Source organism: Lissotriton helveticus, chromosome 2_1, assembly GCF_964261635.1.
Source record: "Lissotriton helveticus chromosome 2_1, aLisHel1.1, whole genome shotgun sequence".
Classification (NCBI taxonomy): Eukaryota; Metazoa; Chordata; class Amphibia; order Caudata; family Salamandridae; genus Lissotriton; species Lissotriton helveticus.
Genome location: NC_136059.1, coordinates 1,524,376,426 through 1,524,398,731, shown reverse-complemented (window position 1 = coordinate 1,524,398,731; position 22,306 = coordinate 1,524,376,426). Strand labels below are relative to the sequence as shown.

Below are 22,306 nucleotides of genomic sequence, written 5' to 3'. Positions count from 1 at the left end.
TCACCTTCGTCAGGATTTTCAGGTGGAGGTACACGAATGGTGTGACTTGCATGAATCCACCTTTTCAAACCCCTGCACTTCACTGCATTTGTTGTGACAAGTATCACCTGTCTTGCTTTCTGCCACCTGGGTACTAGACAGTTTCTTCTTCGGTGAACTTTTGTTCTTACCCAGTCTCCTGGTAACAGATCATGTGCTTGCTCCTTTTCTCTCGTTAACACTTCAGTTCCCACCTGATGGAACACAGAAGTCACGACGTCAGAAAGGTTCCTGCAATATTCCAGAATGACGCTATCATTTATACTCATCAATTTCCCTACTGGTATAAATGCTTGTCTCGTGACTCTGCCCATGACAATATCGTGTGGGCTTAAACCTGTCTTTTTATCAGGATACTTCTTAGAGACATCAAAACAAGTGGAAGCGCATCAGTCCACTTCATTCCTGTAGCTAGACACATTTTGCCTATTCTATTTTTGATCGTTCCATTTACTTGCTCAACAACACCTGATGCTTCTGGTCTGTAGGCACAATGTAATTTTTGTTTTATGTTCAATGCTTCACAAATCATTTGTAATAGTCTGTTTTCAAAATGTGTTCCAGGATCAGTTTCCACAGTCACCGGAAAACTGTACCTTGGTATGATCTCCCTTAAAAGTAATTTTGCAACAGTAACTGAATCATTGTGACGTGTTGGGAACGCTTCAACCCACCTTGAAAACAAACAGATTATTACAAGGACATATCGTAGCTTGTTATGGGGTGGCATGTCAATGAAATCCATTTGCAACCTGGTGAAAGGACCACCCTCCCGTCCTATGGTTCCCATGCTCACAACTGTTTTTCTGTTTGGGTTCATTTGCTGACAAATTAAGCACCTCTGGCAAAAAGATTCTGCAATTATTCTGAACTTTGGGTATTACCAAGTCTGTCTGAATAGCCTTATCATAGAATCTCTTCCTATATGTCCTGGACCATGATACATTCTAGCCATGTCAGCAATCATGCTATTTGGCAAAACTGGTCTGTCATCCTTGTAAACCCAAATTTCATCTTCTTCTCGCTGTCTGCAATCTGCTTTTAACCAAGTGTCTTTTTCCTCATCGTTTGCCTCATCTTGTAAATCTTTTACTCCTTGCCATGTCTCAACTACAGATGTTAGCATGAGTGAATTCAAAACATGTTCATTGTCTTTTTCCCGATTGATTGAAAAATTGTTTTTCGCACAGTATTTTGCAACCTCGTCTGCATAGGCATTTCCTTTTGTGATATAATCCTTGCCCTTTTTATGAGCTGCACATTTCACGACAGCAATTTTTTCTGGTAACTGAATGCCATCGATCAATCTCTTGATCAATTTTGCATTTCTGATGGGAGTTCCCGCAGAGGTTAAATAACCTCTTTGAGACCAGAGCTGACCATATTCATGTATCCATATTGGCTGTCAGTCACTATGGTGATTTTTAACTCTTTTGCTCTTTCACAAGCACGAATCAAAGCAATCAATTCTGCTACTTGAGCTGAACGAATTCCCTCGAGACATGATGCTTCAATCACACTTGCAACTGTGCATACTGAATATGCTGCTCTCAGAAAACCTTCATCCGTTCTCAGGCAAGAACCATCAACAAAATAAACAAAATCTGAACAAAATATTTTTCTGAAGCTCGCTCCATCAGTACCATGTGGATCACAGAATTGTATTTATGTGGATAGCTCAGCGGGTTACTTCCTTTGTCACAGAGATCCTGTTGTTACTTGCTGTTCTTAAGTTACAATCCTAACATTACACATAAGAACTGCCATCAGAGAGCTGCATCGTCTAGGTTACAAAGTGATGTTTTTCCCCACACCTCCATTATCCTATGGTTGTTAAATAAAAGGGTTGGTTTTGGTAGAAATACATCCTTATTAATAAAGCCAACCCCAACCATTGTGGTATGTTTTATATCCTAAATGTGTGCTTCTCCCGACCAACCGCTCTTAAAATATACTGCCATGTAGTATGGTAATGTGATCCCTATACCTTGTAATTCTCTTTGACTTATGTAACATTTCCTATGAACGAATTCACACATATATGAATCAGTGTCTCTATAGTTTGTGTCATCTAAGGCGCTCTGAAATCCTAGTATGAATAGCTCTATAAAACAAATGAAAGGCATTTGCAAGAGGGGCTATATAGAGATGAGGGGCACTGTTGCAGTATGGCAGTGAAGGAATCCATGGAAAAGGTGGTCATGGGAAGGAAGGGAACCAAAAAGATTGCCGCACCGGGCGCCACCAGTGCGAAAGCTGGTCCTGATCACTTCTTCCATTGTTCCCAGCGCATCTTAGCACATGGTTTGAATGCACAACCTTCATCTGCTGTTTCTGGCCTTCCTATCCCCATTGAAGGAAGCTATTGGTAACCCTCATTAAATCCATTTCCTCTTCCTCATACCAGTACTTGCATTTAAGGTGTTATCCACCTCATGCAGGCACTTTGAATACCCCCCAAAAAATCTGAATTTACTTTTCAATGTGAAAACGTGGAAATCCATGAGCAGCACCCCCCTCACCCCCCAACCCCCAAACCACTGGAATACCAAGCATCACTCTCTTAGTGCACAAAACCCAAACAGTGGAAGAGCCCTAAATCTGTGCAGTGCCAGCGTGTGTTCTCCTTGTATTGGTTGTGTCCCAGCACCCACAGCTTCATCTGAGTTCTAGTGCATGAGGAAGGGGGAATGAGACCATGGCCATTTCCAACACCTGCCCCCATCTTTCAGCCACAGTAGTGAGCAGAACAGGAACATGGAAGGGCCCCATTAAAGGCAGTGCCTCCTATCCGTCTGCAAAAGGCACACAAATCGTGCACAGAATGCGGAACGAATCAATCATTCACCCCAAGTCAAGAGATCTGGGTTAAGTCCATCGTTCTTTTGCTCCCCATGCTACCCCAGTTTAGACCCCATCCATATGCCAATCATTCTTGACCATGCACTTCATGGGAACAGCCCATCCCAGACTGGCAACCCAGGTCCTCCATGGACCAGAAACAAGTATCCTGGGATGGGTTTTGGGGCCTCCTATTCCTCTGCAGCAAGTGCCACCTGGGATGGGTACACCTTGGGTAGAGATGCCAGTCTCCTGTTGCCGGCCCCTCTGGAGCCCATAGCACTTACCTAGAAGGGAGAGAAACATGGAGATTGAGGGACTATCCTTTCTTTGTAATGTAGGAGCCTCATGTGAGAATGGGAAGGCAACACTCTGTAGAAGGTAAATTGCATTTCCAAATGTATGGAATGAGATGACGAGGTAACGCCTCCTGGGCAAAGGGTGGAAGCTGAAATTCCTCCAGCGGTACAACCAGGTGGGCACACTCTTATTGTGCTCCCAGTTCGACGGGGTGCATGTTACAGCAAAAAGTACCACACCCCAATGGTAGGATTGCAAATGCTGGCGTGGAGTAGGAAACAGAGTTATTGGCACGGTGACCACGCTGATAGTAGTTTCCTCCCACATAGATTTCTTTTTTTTTTTAAACTCATCTATTTAAGACACTTTTTTCTAGTGCGGTTTCTGGTGAGCTGGTCTGTTTTGGAACTGGTAGTTAGTTAACAAAATAAGCTTTCCGCTGACAGTGCAGCTTGATTTGCTGATACTTTTAATGCAGTCATTTGCAGCTCTTTATCGAAAGAGGTAAACTGTAAAAAGTTTGCCTTTTTGTAAGGGTGAATTCCTTTAACATGCACTGCCAGGGCCCCCAGAGTACTTGCATATTTCCTCGGCCAAAATGGCGTTGCTTTCAGAAAGAAACGTTATCTAGATTCAAACATGGGTTCTGTGGCAGCCGTGCATTGCTTGTCACCGGCTGGTTTGTTTAAGGTTATTAGCAGCTCAGTGCGACTGTTACCTGATCTTTGTCGTTAGTTTACATGTCAAAGGTAGATCCTGTGAAACGTGTTCCCTCGCTATCTTCGCTTATCGGGGGTCTCAAGTGTGTTTCATATGTAAATGCTTTGATTGCAATTCAACAACAAGCCCGCGAGTGGTGCGCGCAAGCGTGGTTTGACAAATGTGGACAACTTACAAATACTGATTTGCGTCTTTATACCCCCTATTAGAAATACTTTCGACCCACTCTTGGAATGGCAAGAGCGCATATATTTTGGGCGCATCTAAGTAGACGGGTGATCACCACAAGAGTACACGGTTATTATTCCAGTCGGAAGGGTAATGGCGCCATCTACTGGAACTGGTAACGTTAAGCAGCACAGATTGCTCAGGAATTTGGAATACTGTCGTGTTTAACTATATATAGAAACAAGCGAATGATAATGATGAAGTCCAGGGTGCCGGGCTGCTTTAAAAAAACAAGCCCGCGTGTGGTGCGTGCTTACGCGCTGTAAGGAATGCAGCTGCCATCGTGCCCGCCGCTGCACACAAAAGTGAAAGCTAATTTGAGACCTGATCAAGAACAGATGGCACCCTGCGTGCTCCGAGACCTCTAGGCCATGGGAGTGAAAGTTTGGAGGAACGGCTGGACATGCACCCGTCTTCGGCCATTTGAGTGCTTTCAATTATTGAAAGCCACATGCTAAGGCCAACGGGATGTGTGGGAGGAGGCTCTTGGAAGTCTGAAGTGATTCCAAGAGCCCTCTCCTAGAGCAGCACATGCGCGCTGCGCTAGGCGAGACCTAATAAACCAAGGGAGCAATGTGCTCAAAACATGTTCCAGCCCACATAACGACTTCAATTGATGTCTGAATGTGAGCAGCTATGGCGGGAACCAGGTTTGAGTCTCTCCATCGGTTCCTCCCGTGACTACTAAAAAACACAATTTTAAATATGCCAAGCCTTAATAAATATAACAGTGGCAAAACCGAAGTAAAACACTTTACAAGTAATTAGCAGTACCAAAACAAACAACCATCGAGTGAATGGCCAGAAACCAAATAACATCTAGCATCGACCTTAGAAGCATGGTGGGGGGTGGGTAAGCAGTGTAGTGGGAGTGGTGAGGAGGTCTGGGAGACGTCACGGGGAAATGGGCGAAGCTGAAACACCAACGACGTGCTTGCACAGAAACTGAAGTGGCCACGAACGGTGCACGAAATAAACAAAACAGAAGACTTAACAGAGCAGAGGCAGGCCAACAAAAATGAGTTTTCTAAAAGTATCCTAAATAACCTGAGGAGCAAGAGCACATGTAACAGGGGCAGTCCTCATAGGAGGATACAAAAGTCCAGAGGAAGGACTACAAAGCGTTTTCCCCAAACACAATTTGGCATTTACAAAGGACAGTAAGAGAGGTTATGCTCATTCCCTGCTTCTCCTTCCCCTCCTCCCAGGCCATGTCAGTACATGTGCCCTGATCCAGCACATACTTACCCATTGACCAATTCAAACTCCTTGCTCCTCACACTTGCGTGTCAACCCCCACCACCTGAACCCCAGCCTCTACCCCCCTTGTACCCACAGAGACTTATCTTACCAGGGATGTAACTTTGCTGCATTTTTATTCATCATGTATATTAATCGTTTAAATGGGGTGCTTTCTAATAGCAATCTAGATGTTCCCAGGGTTTATAGGAGGCTAATTCCTATGCTTTTATTTTCTAAGAATGCTTTTCTTATTGCTTGTGCAGCTGGGAGTCTTCAGCTGTTTTTAGATCTATTTATTTATTTTATGGTCAATATAGACGTATCTACAAACATAAAAAAATATCATTCTACGGTGATTAATCCTTCGAATACGAAAAGTACCAGACTTTTAGCTCAGGGGCAAACATTAAGCAGGATTGAAAATTTCCTATATTTGAGTATTTTATTAAACTCGAGTCTCAGTTGGCAACCTGTGATTTAAAAGAAATGTAGGCTGCCTCAAAAGAGCTATTTCTGGCCTGCATAACTTTTCTAGTTGCCTTGGGATTAGGCCTATAAAAGTAATGTTGTATGTATATTAGGTCAAATGCATCCCCATGGCAACATTTGGAAGTGAGATTTGGGGCTATGACTTCATTGAAAATATTCAGGTTATGGAAAATAAGTTTTGGTTTTGAGGAGTCTTTTAGCCATGGGACAGAGTATCCAGCCGAAATTGTTCATTATGACTTAGGCATGAATTTTAGTTGTGATTTTATTTGTTTGCGCCCACTGTTGCTCTGGTGCCCGGTTTAGTTTAAGGACGAGTTGGAATTAAATTGATCAATCCTTCGGGATTGTCTGTCCCTGGACTATGCACTTCAGATTCCATGGCTTCAGTATATTAAATTGACTTCCAAAAATCTAGAAATACTGGGCCTTTTTTTGGAGCCTGATGGAATTGGAAAAAAATATATTGCATGGGTTAAACAGGCTTTTTCCCTTTGGTCGGAATCAGACCGGGGCCTTAGCCTTGACCAAGCATTCTATGAGAACATGTTATGGCCAAATCTGTGCAAGGAATTGAGCCGTACCTACTTATGGAAATGTCCCATCACCATACGTGTCTTCTAACTGATTTTAGACTTAGTACCTTCCATCAGCTTCTGTTCCCAAGTGGGGTTTGGCATAAACCATCAAATTTACCTCCATGTGCATTTGATAATGTATCTATCTGTGATACCATGGATGTGGTGCTTATCTGCCCTAGGTTTTCTTCTCTCCACCATAAGTATATCAGACCCCAACAGTCCATGGATCTTAGACAGATTAGACCTTAGTTTGTATATTTACAGCGTTTATCTACACCCAAACAGTGCTTTTATGTATACTGTTTTTTAATTAACTGGAGTCTTTAGGGCCGGCTTTAGTATTTTATCCTCGGTATATTTGAGTCAATGATTTTTCTAATTTAAGTAATTCCAAAAAGTTTTGTTTATATTATGTGTGGCTCTTCACTAATCAAATCTTTTACTGTATTTCGATGTACTAATGTACTCAATACTTATATGATTTTTGGAAAAAATCGAATACATTTTTGATGATGATTATCTTACCTTGCCTCAGAGTCGGAACCCGCACTAAAGCTGTCCGTCCTGACATCAGTCTCTGTTCCTTCTGAGTGGGCACCGGCTTCACTGTCGTAGCTGTAACAGGGTGCAGAACACCGACACTTCTGATGTTGTTACTTGTGCCAAGTCCCGGTAGCAGGCTGCAAAACAACAACACTCCTGCTGTTGTTACTTGCGCCAAGTCCCTGTAACAGGCTGCAAAACACCAAGGGGCAGATTTACAGGCTTTTGCGTCATTTTTAACATGGGAAAAGTGACGCAGAAGTGGCGCAAGGTGCTTGTAAATCTGCCCCAACACTCCTGCTGTTGTTATTTGCGCCAAGTCCCCCTTACATGACCACAGGCCGACCACCGCTGTCTGGCGTCTTATCTCTTTACACCAGCGGGGTATGGTGCCGGAGGTGTTGAGTTGGTGTGCGTATTATGTCCTTACCCCAGGCTGTTGGAACTTATGTTCAGCCCCATTGCAGCAATTTAAGAGTGGTCTTTGCTCAGGCACACATTGGTATAAGAACATTTGTGAGTGATACAATTGATATATCAGATAGCTCATACTGGGCATACAAAGCCGGGGAAAGTAGAGGGGTTCAATGCTTAAGGGAAACTATGTAAGCTAGTAACAATATATATATATTTTTTCAAATTGAGGATTACGATTTTTTTTAGGGAAACTTTTGTAGGGTGGTAAATAATTTTAGTTATTGAGGTTTTTATTATTTTGGTGTGGTTAGAATGTTTTTTAAATTACGTTTATGTGATCACTGCGACAATATAAGATGAATTCAGGGAAGACATGATTGATATGTCCTGTAGCTTAAGCAGAAAATCTGCTGACATCGACCCTTGATGAACAGGGCTCGAATTTTGAGGGAAACTGTGGAATTAACAATATAACTTCAAATTAAAAATCATGGTGTTTTTGTGTTTCAGTTGTGTGCGATTCATATTTTTTTATTACGAGTATACAATTATCTGAAGACCAGAAAATGCATGAGATTGAAAATAAATAATTAAGTAGTGAAGTGAGTTGTGTGGTCCTCTTAGTGGAAGCTGTATTGCTTCTGATTTGAAACTACAGGACACAAACTCATCACTCTCAAGATGAGGCAAATGTACTGCTGCACCTTTAAATGACACAAGGAACTCAGCACTCTCAAGGTGAGGCTAGGAAACAGATTCAGGTGCATTTAAAATGAAACACGTGCATTTATTTATTAATTCAACAATTTTAGGAGGAATGCACAATATGTATTGGTTAAAGCAGATTCCCAAATGTCAACCAAAAGGAGTCAACTGAGGATAACAAATGCACAAAGCAAAGAGAAATATTAAATATACACATGGAGCACAGAAACTCATGAAATATATACATAAAGTAAATAAAGAGAACATCTCACAGAGCGACATTCACTCATCATTTTGGTCAGCTCAACCGGGAAGCCCTTGACGGTCAACTAGAAGTCTTGATCGGGAACTGAAGATGTCCCATGGTGATGCATTCATCCCACGAGAAAGCTCCTGATACAGTGCCAAGATTTCCCGCCTTTAATACCTTTTACCGGTCTGTATCAAGGTCAAGACGGAAGTCGGCCGAACCTCTGTGTTTTGACTCCAAGACAGAACTGTACATTCCACACATTTCTCTGGCAAAAACGACCTCAACCCTGTGAAAAGCGCTAAGTATGCATCCCACACAACATGTTCCAGTTCACTCTGCATGCTGAACAGCAAAAACATGTAAAGAGCCAAAACAACCCCTGCCCACCCACTAACTGCGTGAGAGCAAAGAAAATGGAGTCAGTTATACAAAATGGAGTCAATGGTCAATGTACTGTTCCTAATAGCATCACATTCCACCCTTTGACCATTGACTCTCATAACATATTGGTCTGAAATCAACTGTTTCAGGTCGAAGCATAGATAGAAGATTAGGCACACACTGGATGCAATAACATAATGATATCAGAATACATATTGCTATTATTTTCCCACCTAAATCAGAGCACAATGTAACAAAACCCAGCAGCCACGCAAACAACCAGTCTCACCGTCCTTTATCTATGTCTTGCTTGATGTCTTTAACCAATTGGTTTAAAGCTTCAATGTGAGAATGAATTGATTTAGAATGACCTGAAAGATTAACGGTTATAGTTATACCACCATAATCTGAACATCTATGATCATGTTTTAAGAGTAGATAATCGAGTGCTGCTCTTTTCTGTAAGATAGCTTTTCTTGCCCCTTGCATTTCTAAAAATAATTCTGCTAAAGCAACATTATTAATATTCTTCACTATCAAACATGCTAATTCATTTATCGTCTTAGAATTATAAATGGTTAAGCCTGGAACTCCTACTATTGAAGCAGCTAAACATATATATTCTGACTTCGATAATAAATGAACTTCAGTGTGACAACGTTAATTGAGGTGAACAGCTTCCCTCGTATTCTGGACATGCAATGCTGGATTCAATGGAAACATCATAAGTCCTAGCCACGTAAAAGCACATGGTCCACCTGTTATATTTGCTGGAATATACGTGTATGTAACATTACCACAAGAAAATAACCACCCTCTAGGCAATTTAACATGTTTAATATGACTGGCAGCAGATACTACATCCTTACATGACATACTATTATGTGCATTTTTACATAAACTCTCTTTTCGACTTCTACATAGGGTTTGTTGTTTCCAAGTCATCTTTGAATTAGTGTCTTCAAGTCACATTTGAGCACATTTACTAATGTTAGGTGGATCGCAAGTTAGGTTATAGCAGACATCGCCCACAGTGACATTGTACGTTATCACTTTTGTTACATTATCTCAAGTATCGTTGGTAGCTTCTGGACAAAACCAACAGAACTCATAAGGTGACATGTGAGTTTTCACATCATTTTCTTCCAATGCCCCGTCTGCATCTGTGGTATTAAACGATTGCAATAGTATAAAAATAATATCCTTTGTGCCCTTCATGTTCGTCATGCAAAAGTACAACCTGTTGAGGACCGTCTGCGCGAGATAGGACCCAACATTATCAGGTTGATTCAGCAAAGATGTCAGTCTGCACTGTCGACTGGTCACTTCGGAGTAAAGGGCTTCCAGTCCCTTCCGGCTCCAATCGACCATGACCAAATACCATCCAGCGAGTGCAAGCGAAGCACAAAAACGCCATGTTGTGATCTAGAAGAACAGAGAACAAACAAGTATTATTCATTCTCACAAATAGCATTTGTCAGCAGGCACATGTTCCCATTTCTCTTGCCCTGGGTGCATGATTAACAGAACATTATCTTTTCCGGTTGCAATGATTTCTGCTTGTTCGGGGGTACTATTTGGAGCTTGTACCCACACCTTGGACCCTGGGTTCTTGTCGGTGGAGCCAAACCATCATGCCCCTCTCATGGTGAGAAGGCTGAGCCAGTCCCCTTCTTGACTATTACCTCTATACACTGGAATAATAACTATTTAAGTAATTTTGTCTCCAGTTTATATTACCAAATCAGTGTCTCCACTGTTCAGTAAGATAACCTTGATCTCACCTTGAAAGTCTGCGTCAATCACCCCTCCCAGCAGTTAAATGCCTTTGAAAGCCAACCCAGATCCAAAGTGCTACAAGAAATCTGGATTCACACTCCTGTCTCAATGATTGCAAACTTAAGCATGAAAGTCAAGACTTCCATGCACGTGTGTCACCTGGAAAGGAACCAAAGCTCCGGGAGTTGTCTCCCATTAGAGATTAGTATTAGTGGCCACATAAGGCTGAATCTGCAAACCTAGGGTTAGCATCCGCATCAAAGAGGTCCCTGCATTTGTCAAGTGTTTATTGTTCAATATCTGCAAAGCTTCATTCAAATGGTCTCTCCAATTTTCAATGACCCATCAGATAGTTTTCTCAACTGATCTTTCAACAATCCGTTCATGTATTCTATCAAACCAGCAGACTGCGGGTATTATAGAATTTAAAAGACCCACTCGATATTGTGTTTTGCACAATAATCCTGCACCAATTTGCCTTTAAAATGAAATCTGCTATCACTTTGGATCTGCAGTGGAATTCTATAGTACGGAATCAACTAGTCTAATGTTTTCAATATGTTCAATTAAGTAGCACATGTACATTGAAATGCTATCACATATCCAGAGTAAGTGTCCACTGCTGTGCCCACATATTGACATCTTTGACTATTTGTGATGGGCCCAATGTAGTCAACCTGCCAGATCTGTGCTGGTAATTTTCCTCTGCCTAGCTGACCTCTCAATATCTGTGGAACTGGTCTGTGCTGAGTAGGCTGACAAATAGGCACTGCATTATTACGGTTTTGGTTAAATCTAGGGGAATATGCATCCCTCTATTCTCTGCCCACCTGTTAGTGGCTTTCTTTCCCAGGTGTCCACATTTTTGGTGTGCCTACTTAGCCATTCTCACCAAATCAGAATCATGCATTGCCACCTCAGCCTTGGAGATTTTAGCCTTTTTATCTGTAAGGTAATTAAACCAGCAGTTGAGTGAGTCGGTGGGACAATGAGCGTCTACATAATACAAGGTAACTGTGCTTTGCAGTAACATTTCGAAGATCTCCTGCCACAATACGCTATCCCACACTTGTTTTGAATGTATCACCGAGTTATGGGCATGCCATGTGGAAGCGAAGTGGCTAGCCCAAGTCCGTGTATATATGACACTTTCCTGGCAATTCCTGTTTCAAGGCTTGATACACAGTATACAGTTCTGTAAACTGGCTACTCTTTCCCTCTCCAGTAGTAGTCAACACTTTCTTGGTCACAGGATTGTATGACACAGCTTTCTAACACCTCTTAGCCCTCACATACCTGGCTGAGCCATAACTAAACCACACAAGCCTCTTGTCTTCTAAAGCCAATGCTACAAACGGCTCACCCCACATCACAGGAGAATCATGTATCTTGGGTACTTCATGCAACACCTCTGTATCTTCCACTGGGACCTGCGCCACTTCCTCATGCAACACTGCAGTGCCTTTGGGACCAACTCGTGTCCTGCCCTGTATGTACCATTTACACTTGATTATGCTTGTTTCTTGCGCATGCCCTATTTTGTGAGTCTTGGGGGAACTCATCACCCACTGCGTTATAGGAATCTCAGGTCTCCAAATCACATTGTGCTCTATGGTCAACTGCTCAGTTTCTAACAGGGCCCAATAACATGCAGGCAACTGTTTTTCAAAGGGTGTATACCGCTCTCCAGCATCTGGTAACCTCTTTGTCCATAATGCTGAAGGCAGCCCCTTCTTTCCTTGCTTCTTCCACAAACTCCAATTAGCATACTGCCATTGAACTGTCCCATTCAGCATAACATCCCTCTCTTGCACTGGCCACAAATCCAAAGCACGCTGTATTGGCTCTTTTTCTGATTCAAATGCATTTTTTCTGCTCTCCCCTTTCAAATTCATTTGTCTTTCGCATGACTTTGTACAAAGGGGCAAAACTCTGACTCAATTGAGGGATATGCTGCCTCTAAAAAAAAAAAACAATCCAATGAACCTCTGCGCTTCCTTCCTATTTTGTGGCACAGCAAATTCTTTGATTTTCTGTCTTACTTGTGGCACTACCTCTCTGTGTCCCTGATGCCAATGGATATACAAAAATTTAACATTTTGAGATGATCCCTGTACCTTTGCAGGATTTATCTCCCATCCTTTGCTCTGCACGTGTTCCACTATCCTGTCCAGTTGAATCTGCACTTGTTCTTGTGTCTCTTCCTGTATCACCACGTCATCAATATAACGACAAAGCTGCACTCTAGGAATGACTTATACCTCATCCAAGTGTTCTGCCACCAGTCGGTGACAGATGGTAGGACTATGCAAATACCCCATAGGGAGCTTTTGAAATGTGAACTGTCTACCGGCCCCCGAGAAAGCAAATTGCTGCTGTTTCCCGGGGGCTAATGGTAAAGAAAAGAAAGCATTAGCAATATCAATAGTTGCATACCAGGTTCCAAGATGTTTCTGTATTTCCTCAATTAAGGTAATCGTATCTGTGACAGCGGCAGTCAAAGGAGGATGGTGCTTGTTCAATTCGCTATAATCAATTGTCATGGGCCAACTATTGTCACTTTTGCGTACAGGCCACACGGGGTTATTCCAGGCAGTTGTGATTGAAATCACCACCCCTGCCTTTATCAAGCCTCATATGGTTTCACTGATCTCCTCCTGCCCTCCTGGAATTCTGTACTGTTTCATATGAATTACCTTAGTAGCCTGTGGTACTTTTACTGAAGGAATCTTCAAGTGACCCACCCTTACAGCTGCAATAGAAATTTACCTTTCTGAACTAAATTGATAGCACCCATCCTCCAAATACAGCCATTCCCTTCAAAATATAAATTGCAATAATATATTCAGAGAGGGGCACTATCAATACAGTGTACTCTCTTTTTGGTATTCCCCTATTTTCATTTGGATCTTGGTTTGCACAGCTGGTGTCTCTTTTCCCCCTAAACTTGTGATGGTAAAATACTGTCCTTTGAACCTTTTCAGATTTCCATATCTCAAAGTGGCCTCAGTTCTGGTGTCTATTGGGGCTCAGGCCTTCTGGACATTACAATGTTTCCAATACATTTCAAAGTCAACATAGGGTCTATTATCTTTGCGGCCCATCCCTGTCCTTGAATTTGGCATACTCCCTAATCTACTTTTAATCTGTCGACCTGTCCCCAAGTCAAATCCAGGTACAACCTGTCATACTCTTTGGGGGAACTACTCCTCCCCCCTGTTCTCACTAAGCCACTCATTGTCTAAGTTCCTTGATCCCTTCACCTTTAGATGGGTAGTTCTTTCTCTCTCTTTTTCTTTTTCCTACACCTCTGGCTTTCTTTCACTCACTTGCTTTTATCCTGTTTATTCACTTTCCCAATTCCTTCTTTCTTGTCCAACCCTTGCTTCTGATACATCTCCCACAGACTCTTGGTTTCTATTCCATCTACCTGCTCTTTATTCACTTCATCCTTCAACAAGGCCATGAACATATCTCTCCTAGGCACCCTGTTATTGTCTGTCTGGGTCGCAGACAAGGAGGCTCTTTCAGTCTTTTTTCAGTCCACTGACTCTCCCAACTCATGGACGACCTCAATCACCTGTGCCAAGTTATTACCAGTCTGGGCAATTAGCAGGGTCATTATAACCTGTTTGTAGGCTAGGGGAGCTGAAAGGATTATTTTCAGTCAGTCAGTCAAGAATACTTTATTTCGTCTTTAAAGCCATAAAAGCACATTCAAATTTACATTAATTGACTAAGACGAGAAAAATAAAAATTGTACAAAGAGGGCAATTAGAAATGGATTATCAAAACCAGACTCGATGATAAACAAAAATAAATTACATCAATACTGCAGCCATAGCACTCGATAAATAGCTACCCTGACCCCCATATTTCTGTAAGCACGCTGCAGAAGAAACCCAATTCACAATCAAAATAAAATGTTTAAGGGCCATAAAAAGAAGACTAACACTTCATATACAAAATTCAGTTAAACTACATGATAAAAAAATACGTTAAGGGAGTAGAATAAAAGTTTACGTTCCTATCCAAATAAAATAGACACTATTATTGTCATCACATTTACGTGCAGTGCTAAATAGCAGCAAGGGAAGTGGAAAAATGATGCAAACAACAATATCAACTATTACCCAGTTTTTTTCCCTTTAAAATTCCTCTACGGGTACACCACATTGCAAAGAGGAATTTTGAGGTCGCGACTACAAATAGTGGTGATGTTTCATGTTTAAGTAGCCTAAAGACCTCTTGATAGTTTCTTAGCCCTAGATTTCTGCACAACTGGTAAACTCACTTCGATCTAGACCTATGGTATGCAGGGCAGAAAAGCATTACATGGAGTTCTGTTTCTTCCGAGGCAGAACAACCAGGGCAAAGTGATTGGACTGAACCTTTCCATTTATTTGTAAATGCACCTAATGGAAGGGTTCCATGTCTAAATTGAATAAACAATTTTTTTGCCATAAATGGTTGAATGCTATCCAAGGTCTTTTCCAGTTTATACTGCTGTTTGACATCGAGAAACCTTGATGTCAAGGAGCAAGAGGTCGTGCTCTTAACTAGATGGGCGCATTTAAATTCCTTCAGGGCTAGAACTAAGGCTTTTTTTGGGGTACTGGAGAAGGACTCCTCCGTATTTAACCATAGATTACCACAACCCAAAGAAGAACACAAACTCCTGACATAGGACAACCATGGTAAGTTTATGGCTCCCAGTTTACACATTACGTCCCTCAGTTCCTCCCTATAGTTAATTAATTCTGGAGTGCTCCAAATACGGCGCCAGAAAAGGAGAGGGCGAGAGGCAATAAGATCAGATATGGGACCAATGCCCAGGTCCATCCTAAGCAGTGTTAGAGGCGTACTTTTTGGAAGGCCCAGAAACTGTCTAATAAAAGTGTTCTCAGTTATCTGTAGTGAATGTGATAAACAATGTCCCCAAAGTTCAGCACCATAGAGGGATGCTCCCCTTGCTTGTATTTTATCAATTTCTGCCGGGGGACCAAACACCTTTTGGGAGCAATTTTTATACACTTTAAGAATGCCTCCCAGGGACTGGGTTAATTTCAAGTTATAAAAGAACCGGGGGTCTATAACGGAGCTTCAAGTACTCCGAGCTACTGCAAAACTCCTACATAAGTGAGTTAGGCGCTAATAGAGCTACATAAGTCTCTATATCAGAATGTGTGCCAGGACAAACCTGTCGAAGGACCTACTGAGATTGTTGGTAAGACCCGTACAGAGATGTGTTGGATTCCCATCAAATAGGTATGTAGATCAAGTGTTCTCAATTGGTCATCCAAAAATGGGGTGGTATGTCTCTTGATCAATGAGACCCATCCATCGCCCTTACTCAATTGGGTCGCACCATCAATCGCTAAGGTACCCATGAACAAATGATAAAGATGGGATCGAGTGCAGTGCAAAAATCAAAAGATGCGTGAGTTAAAAACAAGGGGTAAAAGGATCAGTAGGCGAAAAACTCTAATGTAATTTGTCCTTTCCCTCAAACAAACAAGAACAATGCAGAGGAAGCAGTCTAAACATATAACTGCATTTACAAGGCCAACATGTTTCAGCCGGTAGGGACAAGATCCCATGGCTTTCTTCAGGGCCAGAGTTCTAAGCATTAGCTACTGCATACATAAAGTGAACGTAACGACAATCTGTAAACGATATACATAAATAGTCCAAAATCGTGTTCCTCTGTACCAAACGGTGTCTCTTACATCTGTTAACAAGAAACAAGAAATAAATTGTAGTAAGTCCTATCAAAACAGGAAATACCTGGCACTGGCTTCTACTAATTAAGCCAATTTATTTTACTAATGTTGCTCACCTGAATAGTACAGGGAGTGTACCTCACCTCTCCTGGAACCCAGCTCAGGAAAAAGGAGGCCCCGCTCTGTGAAGGCAAGGAAGGGGTAATGAACGGAAGGGTGGACAGTACTACTCTATCTCTCCCTCCAATACATAATATAGCCCCTATAACAGTCAAGCTTCACAGAGCCACAAAAAAGCCTAAGGGTGGAATAAGTCACAGAGCCCATAAAAGTCCCAGGTTCCCAAGATCCATCACTTAATGTAAAAAGCTTTCCTCTAAATATGAGTGTCCTAAATAGGATGGAGCTAAACTGTAGCAGGTTTAGATCTAGGCTAGCAAAAGTTTGACAGACCAAGCCTGGTCTCATATCCCAGAAACATAGGTGAACCAGTCTATGCCACCCCAAAAGAAAAAAGGCCAAGAATAAATCCTAATGAGCCACTAACCTGTCCGGCGTTGTCTCATCGCAGGACCCGAGCTTGGTGGAAGGCAAAAAATGGCTGCCCACAGGAAGCTTATAAAGGAGATAGGGGCGGAGTATCACGTACTCTCGCGGGATTCGATTGAACTACAGAGTGATGTCACAATCCACTGTGTTGGAGTTCACCCAAGAACTACAAGTTGACATCATTACGGCCATCTTTGTAGTTTGAACTAGTTAAAAAATAAAGGTGCTTTATTTAACCATAGCGCAAGTGTTTGCAAGCGCGAAATAGTCGACCGAGCTGATGTCTATTTGTAAAGATCCATCAAAGGGGTCTCTGATAATGATCCCCAAATGAACCCAAAGAAAGGTAGCCAATGGTGGGAAGGGGGGAGGAGGAAGAGGGGGGCTGAATCATCCGCCCCTCACTTCAAAAACTGAAGTGGTAGAGGGCTGTCAAAACAGTACAATATCGTGCTGTGCCTGCCATATCAGAATAATGATGTTGCTTGTTAGTTCAAACTCACATATAGGCAAACAGTGTGCCAAGGGTACATCTGTAGAGAGCCCTAAAGGACCCAAGTGAAGGTGGGTGACCCTAGACTCAAAGGAAACTGAACCTGATACCTCCCCAGAAGATTCAGTGGTGCAGACTAGAGCACACAGTGTCCCTAGCGAAAGAACTACCTCCATAAAGTGTAGTCTAAGAGAAAGACCCGCAGCTGGCAGCTGCTCTAAACAGTAAAACACAAACAATTGAAGAAGGGTCTGAGGGAAATTTAAAGACCTGCCCAGTTCGTATCCCCCTAACTGTAATCCTAACAACAAAAGAACCGGGGGTCTATAACGGAGCTTCAAGTACTCCGAGCTGCTGCAAAACTCCTACATAAGTGAGTTAGGCGCTAATAGAGCTACATAAGTCTCTATATCAGAATGTGTGCCAGGACAAACCTGTCGAAGGACCTACTGAGATTGTTGGTAAGACCCGTACAGAGATGTGTTGGATTCCCATCAAATAGGTATGTAGATCAAGTGTTCTCATTTGGTCATCCAAAAATGGGGTGGTATGTCTCTTGATCAATGAGACCCATCCAACGCCCTTACTCAATTGGGTCGCACCATCAATCGCTAAGGTACCCATGAACAAATGATAAAGATGGGATCGAGTGCAGTGCAAAAATCAAAAGATGTGTGAGTTAAAAACAAGGGGTAAAAGGATCAATAGGCGAAAAACTCTAATGTAATTTGTCCTTTCCCTCAAACAAACAAGAACAATGCAGAGGAAGCAGTCTAAACATATAACTGCATTTACACGGCCAACATGTTTCAGCCGGTAGGGACAAGATCCCATGGCTTTCTTCAGGGCCAGAGTTCTAAGCATTAGCTACTGCATACATAAAGTGAACGTAAGGACAATCTGTAAAGGATATATATAAATAGTCCAAAATCGTGTTCCTCTGTACCAAACGGTGTCTCTTACATCTGTTAACAAGAAACAAGAAATAGATTGTAGTAAGTCCTATCAAAACAGGAAAGACCTGGCACTGGCTTCTACTAATTAAGCCAATTTATTTTACTAATGTTACTCACCTGAATAGTACAGGGAGTGTACCTCACCTCTCCTGGAACCCAGCTCAGGAAAAAGGAGGCCCCGCTCTGTGAAGGCAAGGAAGGGGTAATGAACGGAAGGGTGGACAGTACTACTCTATCTCTCCCTCCAATACATAATATAGCCCCTATAACAGTCAAGCTTCACAGAGCCACAAAAAATCCTAAGGGTGGAATAAGTCACAGAGCCCATAAAAGTCCCAGGTTCCCAAGATCCATCACTTAATGTAAAAAGCTTTCCTCTAAATATGAGTGTCCTAAATAGGATGGAGCTAAACTGGAGCAGGTTTAGATCTAGGCTAGCAAAAGTTTGACAGACCAAGCCTGGTCTCATATCCCAGAAACATAGGTGAACCAGTCTATGCCACCCCAAAAGAAACAAGCATTAGAAATGCAATCGGGCTCGGATTTATTTGAGTTTGAGCTAATGGCATTGTAAATGCCAATGTATTGTTGCTATGTGTTATGGAGTGTGTTCATGTGGTGTGTACTGCCAGTGATCTCCTTGTGAGTGTGAGAATATTGCACCATTACTGCCTGTGTTGTCCTTCTTGTGAGTGTGAGAAGCGTGCACCTCTGCTGCCTGTGGTCTCCTTGTGAGTGTAAGAAGCTTGCACCTCTGCTGCCTGTGGTCTCCTTGTGAGTGTAAGAAGCTTGCACCTCTGCTGCCTGTGATGTCCTTCTTGTGAGTGTAAGAAGCTTGCACTGCTGCTGCCTGTGATGTCCTTCTTGTGAGTGTGAGAAGCTTGCACAGCTGCTGCCTGTGAGTATGAGAAGATTGCATTGTGCATCTCTGTGCTGTGCCTGTTCTTTATAAGGGACTCTTGCTCTGTTGCTGCCTTGGCACAGTACCTGCTGTGAGTGTGTGAGGGAAGCTTGCACCGCTGCTGCTTGTGATGTCCTTCTTGTGAGTGGGAGAAGCTTGCACCTCAGCTGCCTGTGGTCTCCTTGTGAGTGTAAGAAGCTTGCACTGCTGCTGCCTGTGATGTCGTTCTTGTGAGTGTGAGAAGCTTGCACCGCTGCTGCTTGTGATGTCCTTCTTGTGAGTGGGAGAAGCTTGCACATCAGCTGCCTGTGGTCTCCTTGTGAGAGTGAGAAGCTTGCACAGCTGCTGCCTGTGATGTCCTTCGTGTGAGTGTGAGAAGCTTGCACCGCTGCTGCCTGTGAGTATGAGAAGATTGCATTGTGCATCTCTGTGCTGTGCCTGTTCTTTGTAAGGGACTCTTGCTCTGTTGCTGCTGCTGCCTTGGCACAGTACCTGCTGTGAGTGTGTAAGGGAAGCTTGCACCACTGCTGCTTGTGATGTCGTTCTTGCGAGTGTGAGAAGCTTGCACCTCTGCTGCCTGTCGTCTCCTTGTGAGTGTAAGAAGCTTGCACTGCTGCTGCCTGTGATGTCGTTCTTGTGAGTGTGAGAAGCTTGCACCGCTGCTGCTTGTGATGTCCTTCTTGTGAGTGGGAGAAGCTTGCACCTCAGCTGCCTGTGGTCTCCTTGTGAGTGTAAGAAGCTTGCACAGCTGCTGCCTGTGATGTCCTACTCACTACTCTACTCTACTCACTACTCACTACTCACTACTCTACTCACTACTCACTACTCTACTCACTACTCTACTCACTACTCTACTCACTACTCTGCACTCACTACTCACTACTCTGCTCACTACTCACTACTCTACTCACTACTCTTCACTCACTACTCTGCACTCCCTACTCACTCCTCTACTCACTACTCACTTCTCTACTCACTAGTCTGCACTCACTACTTTACTCTCTACTCACTACTCACTACTCTACTCACTACTCACTACTCTACTCACTACTCTACTCACTACTCACTACTCTACTCACCACTCACTTCTCTACTCACTACTCTGCACTCACTACTTTACTCACTACTCTACTCACCTCACTACTCTACTCACTACTCTACTCACTACTGACTACTATACTCACTACTCTGCACTCACTACTCACCTCACTACTCTACTCACTACTCACTACTCTACTCACTACTCACTTCTCTACTCACTACTCACTTCTCTGCACTCACTACTTTATTCACTACTCTACTCTACTCACCTCACTACTCTACTCACTACTCACTACTCTACTCACTACTCTGCACTCACTACTCACTACTCTACTCACTACTCTACTCACTACTCACTACTCTGCACTCACTACTCTACTCACTACTCTACTCACTACTCTACTCACTACTCTACTCACTACTCTACCCACTACTCTACCCACTACTCTACTCACTACTCACTACTCTACTCACTACTCCACTCACTACTTTCTACTCACTACTCACTACTCTACTCACTACTCACTACTCTGCACTCACTACTCACTACTCTGCTCACTACTCACTACTCTACTCACTACTCACCTCACTACTCTACTCACTACTCTACTCACTACACTACTCACTACTCTACTCACTACTCTACTCACTACTCTACTCACTACTCACTACTCTGCACTCACTACTCACTACTCTGCTCACTACTCACTACTCTGCTCACTACTCACTACTCTGCTCACTACTCACTACTCTCCACTCACTACTCTACTCACTAATCACTACTCTACTCAATACTTTCTACTCACTACTCACTACTCTACTCACTACTCACTACTCTACTCACTACTCACTACTCTACTCACTACTCACTACTCTACTCACTACTCACTTCTCTACTCACTACTCTGCACTCACTACTTTACTCACTACTCTACTAACCTCACTACTCTACTCACTACTCTACTCACTAATGACTACTCTACTCACTACTCTGCACTCACTACTCACTACTCACCTCACTACTCTACTCACTACTCTGCACTCACTACTCACTACTCTGCACTCACTACTCACTACTCTGCACTCACTACTCTACTCACTACTCACTACTCTGCACTCACTACTCACTACTCTGCACACAACTCTACTCACTACTCTACTCACTACTCAACTCACTATACTCACTACTCTACTCACTACTCTACTCACTATACTCACTACTCACTACTCTACTCACTACTCTACTCACTACTCACTACTCTACTCACTACTCTACTCACTACTCTGCACTCACTACTCTACTCTACTCACTACTCTACTCACTACTCACTACTCTACTCACTACTCTACTCACTACACTACTCACTACTCTACTCACTACTCTACTCACTACTCTACTCACTACTCACTACTCTGCACTCACTACTCACTACTCTGCTCACTACTCACTACTCTGCTCACTACTCACTACTCTCCACTCACTACTCTACTCACTAATCACTACTCTACTCAATACTTTCTACTCACTACTCACTACTCACTACTCTACTCACTACTCACTACTCTACTCACTACTCACTACTCTACTCACTACTCACTTCTCTACTCACTACTCTGCACTCACTACTTTACTCACTACTCTACTAACCTCACTACTCTACTCACTACTCTACTCACTAATGACTACTCTACTCACTACTCTGCACTCACTACTCACTACTCACCTCACTACTCTACTCACTACTCTGCACTCACTACTCACTACTCTGCACTCACTACTCACTACTCTGCACTCACTACTCTACTCACTACTCACTACTCTGCACTCACTACTCACTACTCTGCACACAACTCTACTCACTACTCAACTCACTATACTCACTACTCTACTCACTACTCTACTCACTATACTCACTACTCACTACTCTACTCACTACTCTACTCACTACTCACTACTCTACTCACTACTCTACTCACTACTCTGCACTCACTACTCTACTCTACTCACTACTCTACTCACTACTCACTACTCTACTCACTACTCACTACTCTGCACTCCATACTCACTACTCTACTCACTACTCTACTCACTACTCACTACTCTACTCACTACTCTACTCACTAC

The 22,306-nt window shown here is 42.8% G+C and overlaps 1 protein-coding gene across 1 annotated transcript in view; it reads right to left on the bottom strand.

The window, feature by feature from the left end:
• Positions 1-8,237: 8,237 nt before the first annotated feature.
• Positions 8,238-22,306, bottom strand: part of LOC144819835 (uncharacterized) — a 480,874-nt gene continuing 466,805 nt past the window's right edge. The window contains exon 3 of the mRNA XM_078677565.1: positions 8,238-10,164. Coding sequence (XP_078533691.1) covers positions 10,062-10,164 — 103 coding nt within the window. The 3' untranslated portion in view covers positions 8,238-10,061. The remainder of the gene's footprint in view (positions 10,165-22,306) is intronic.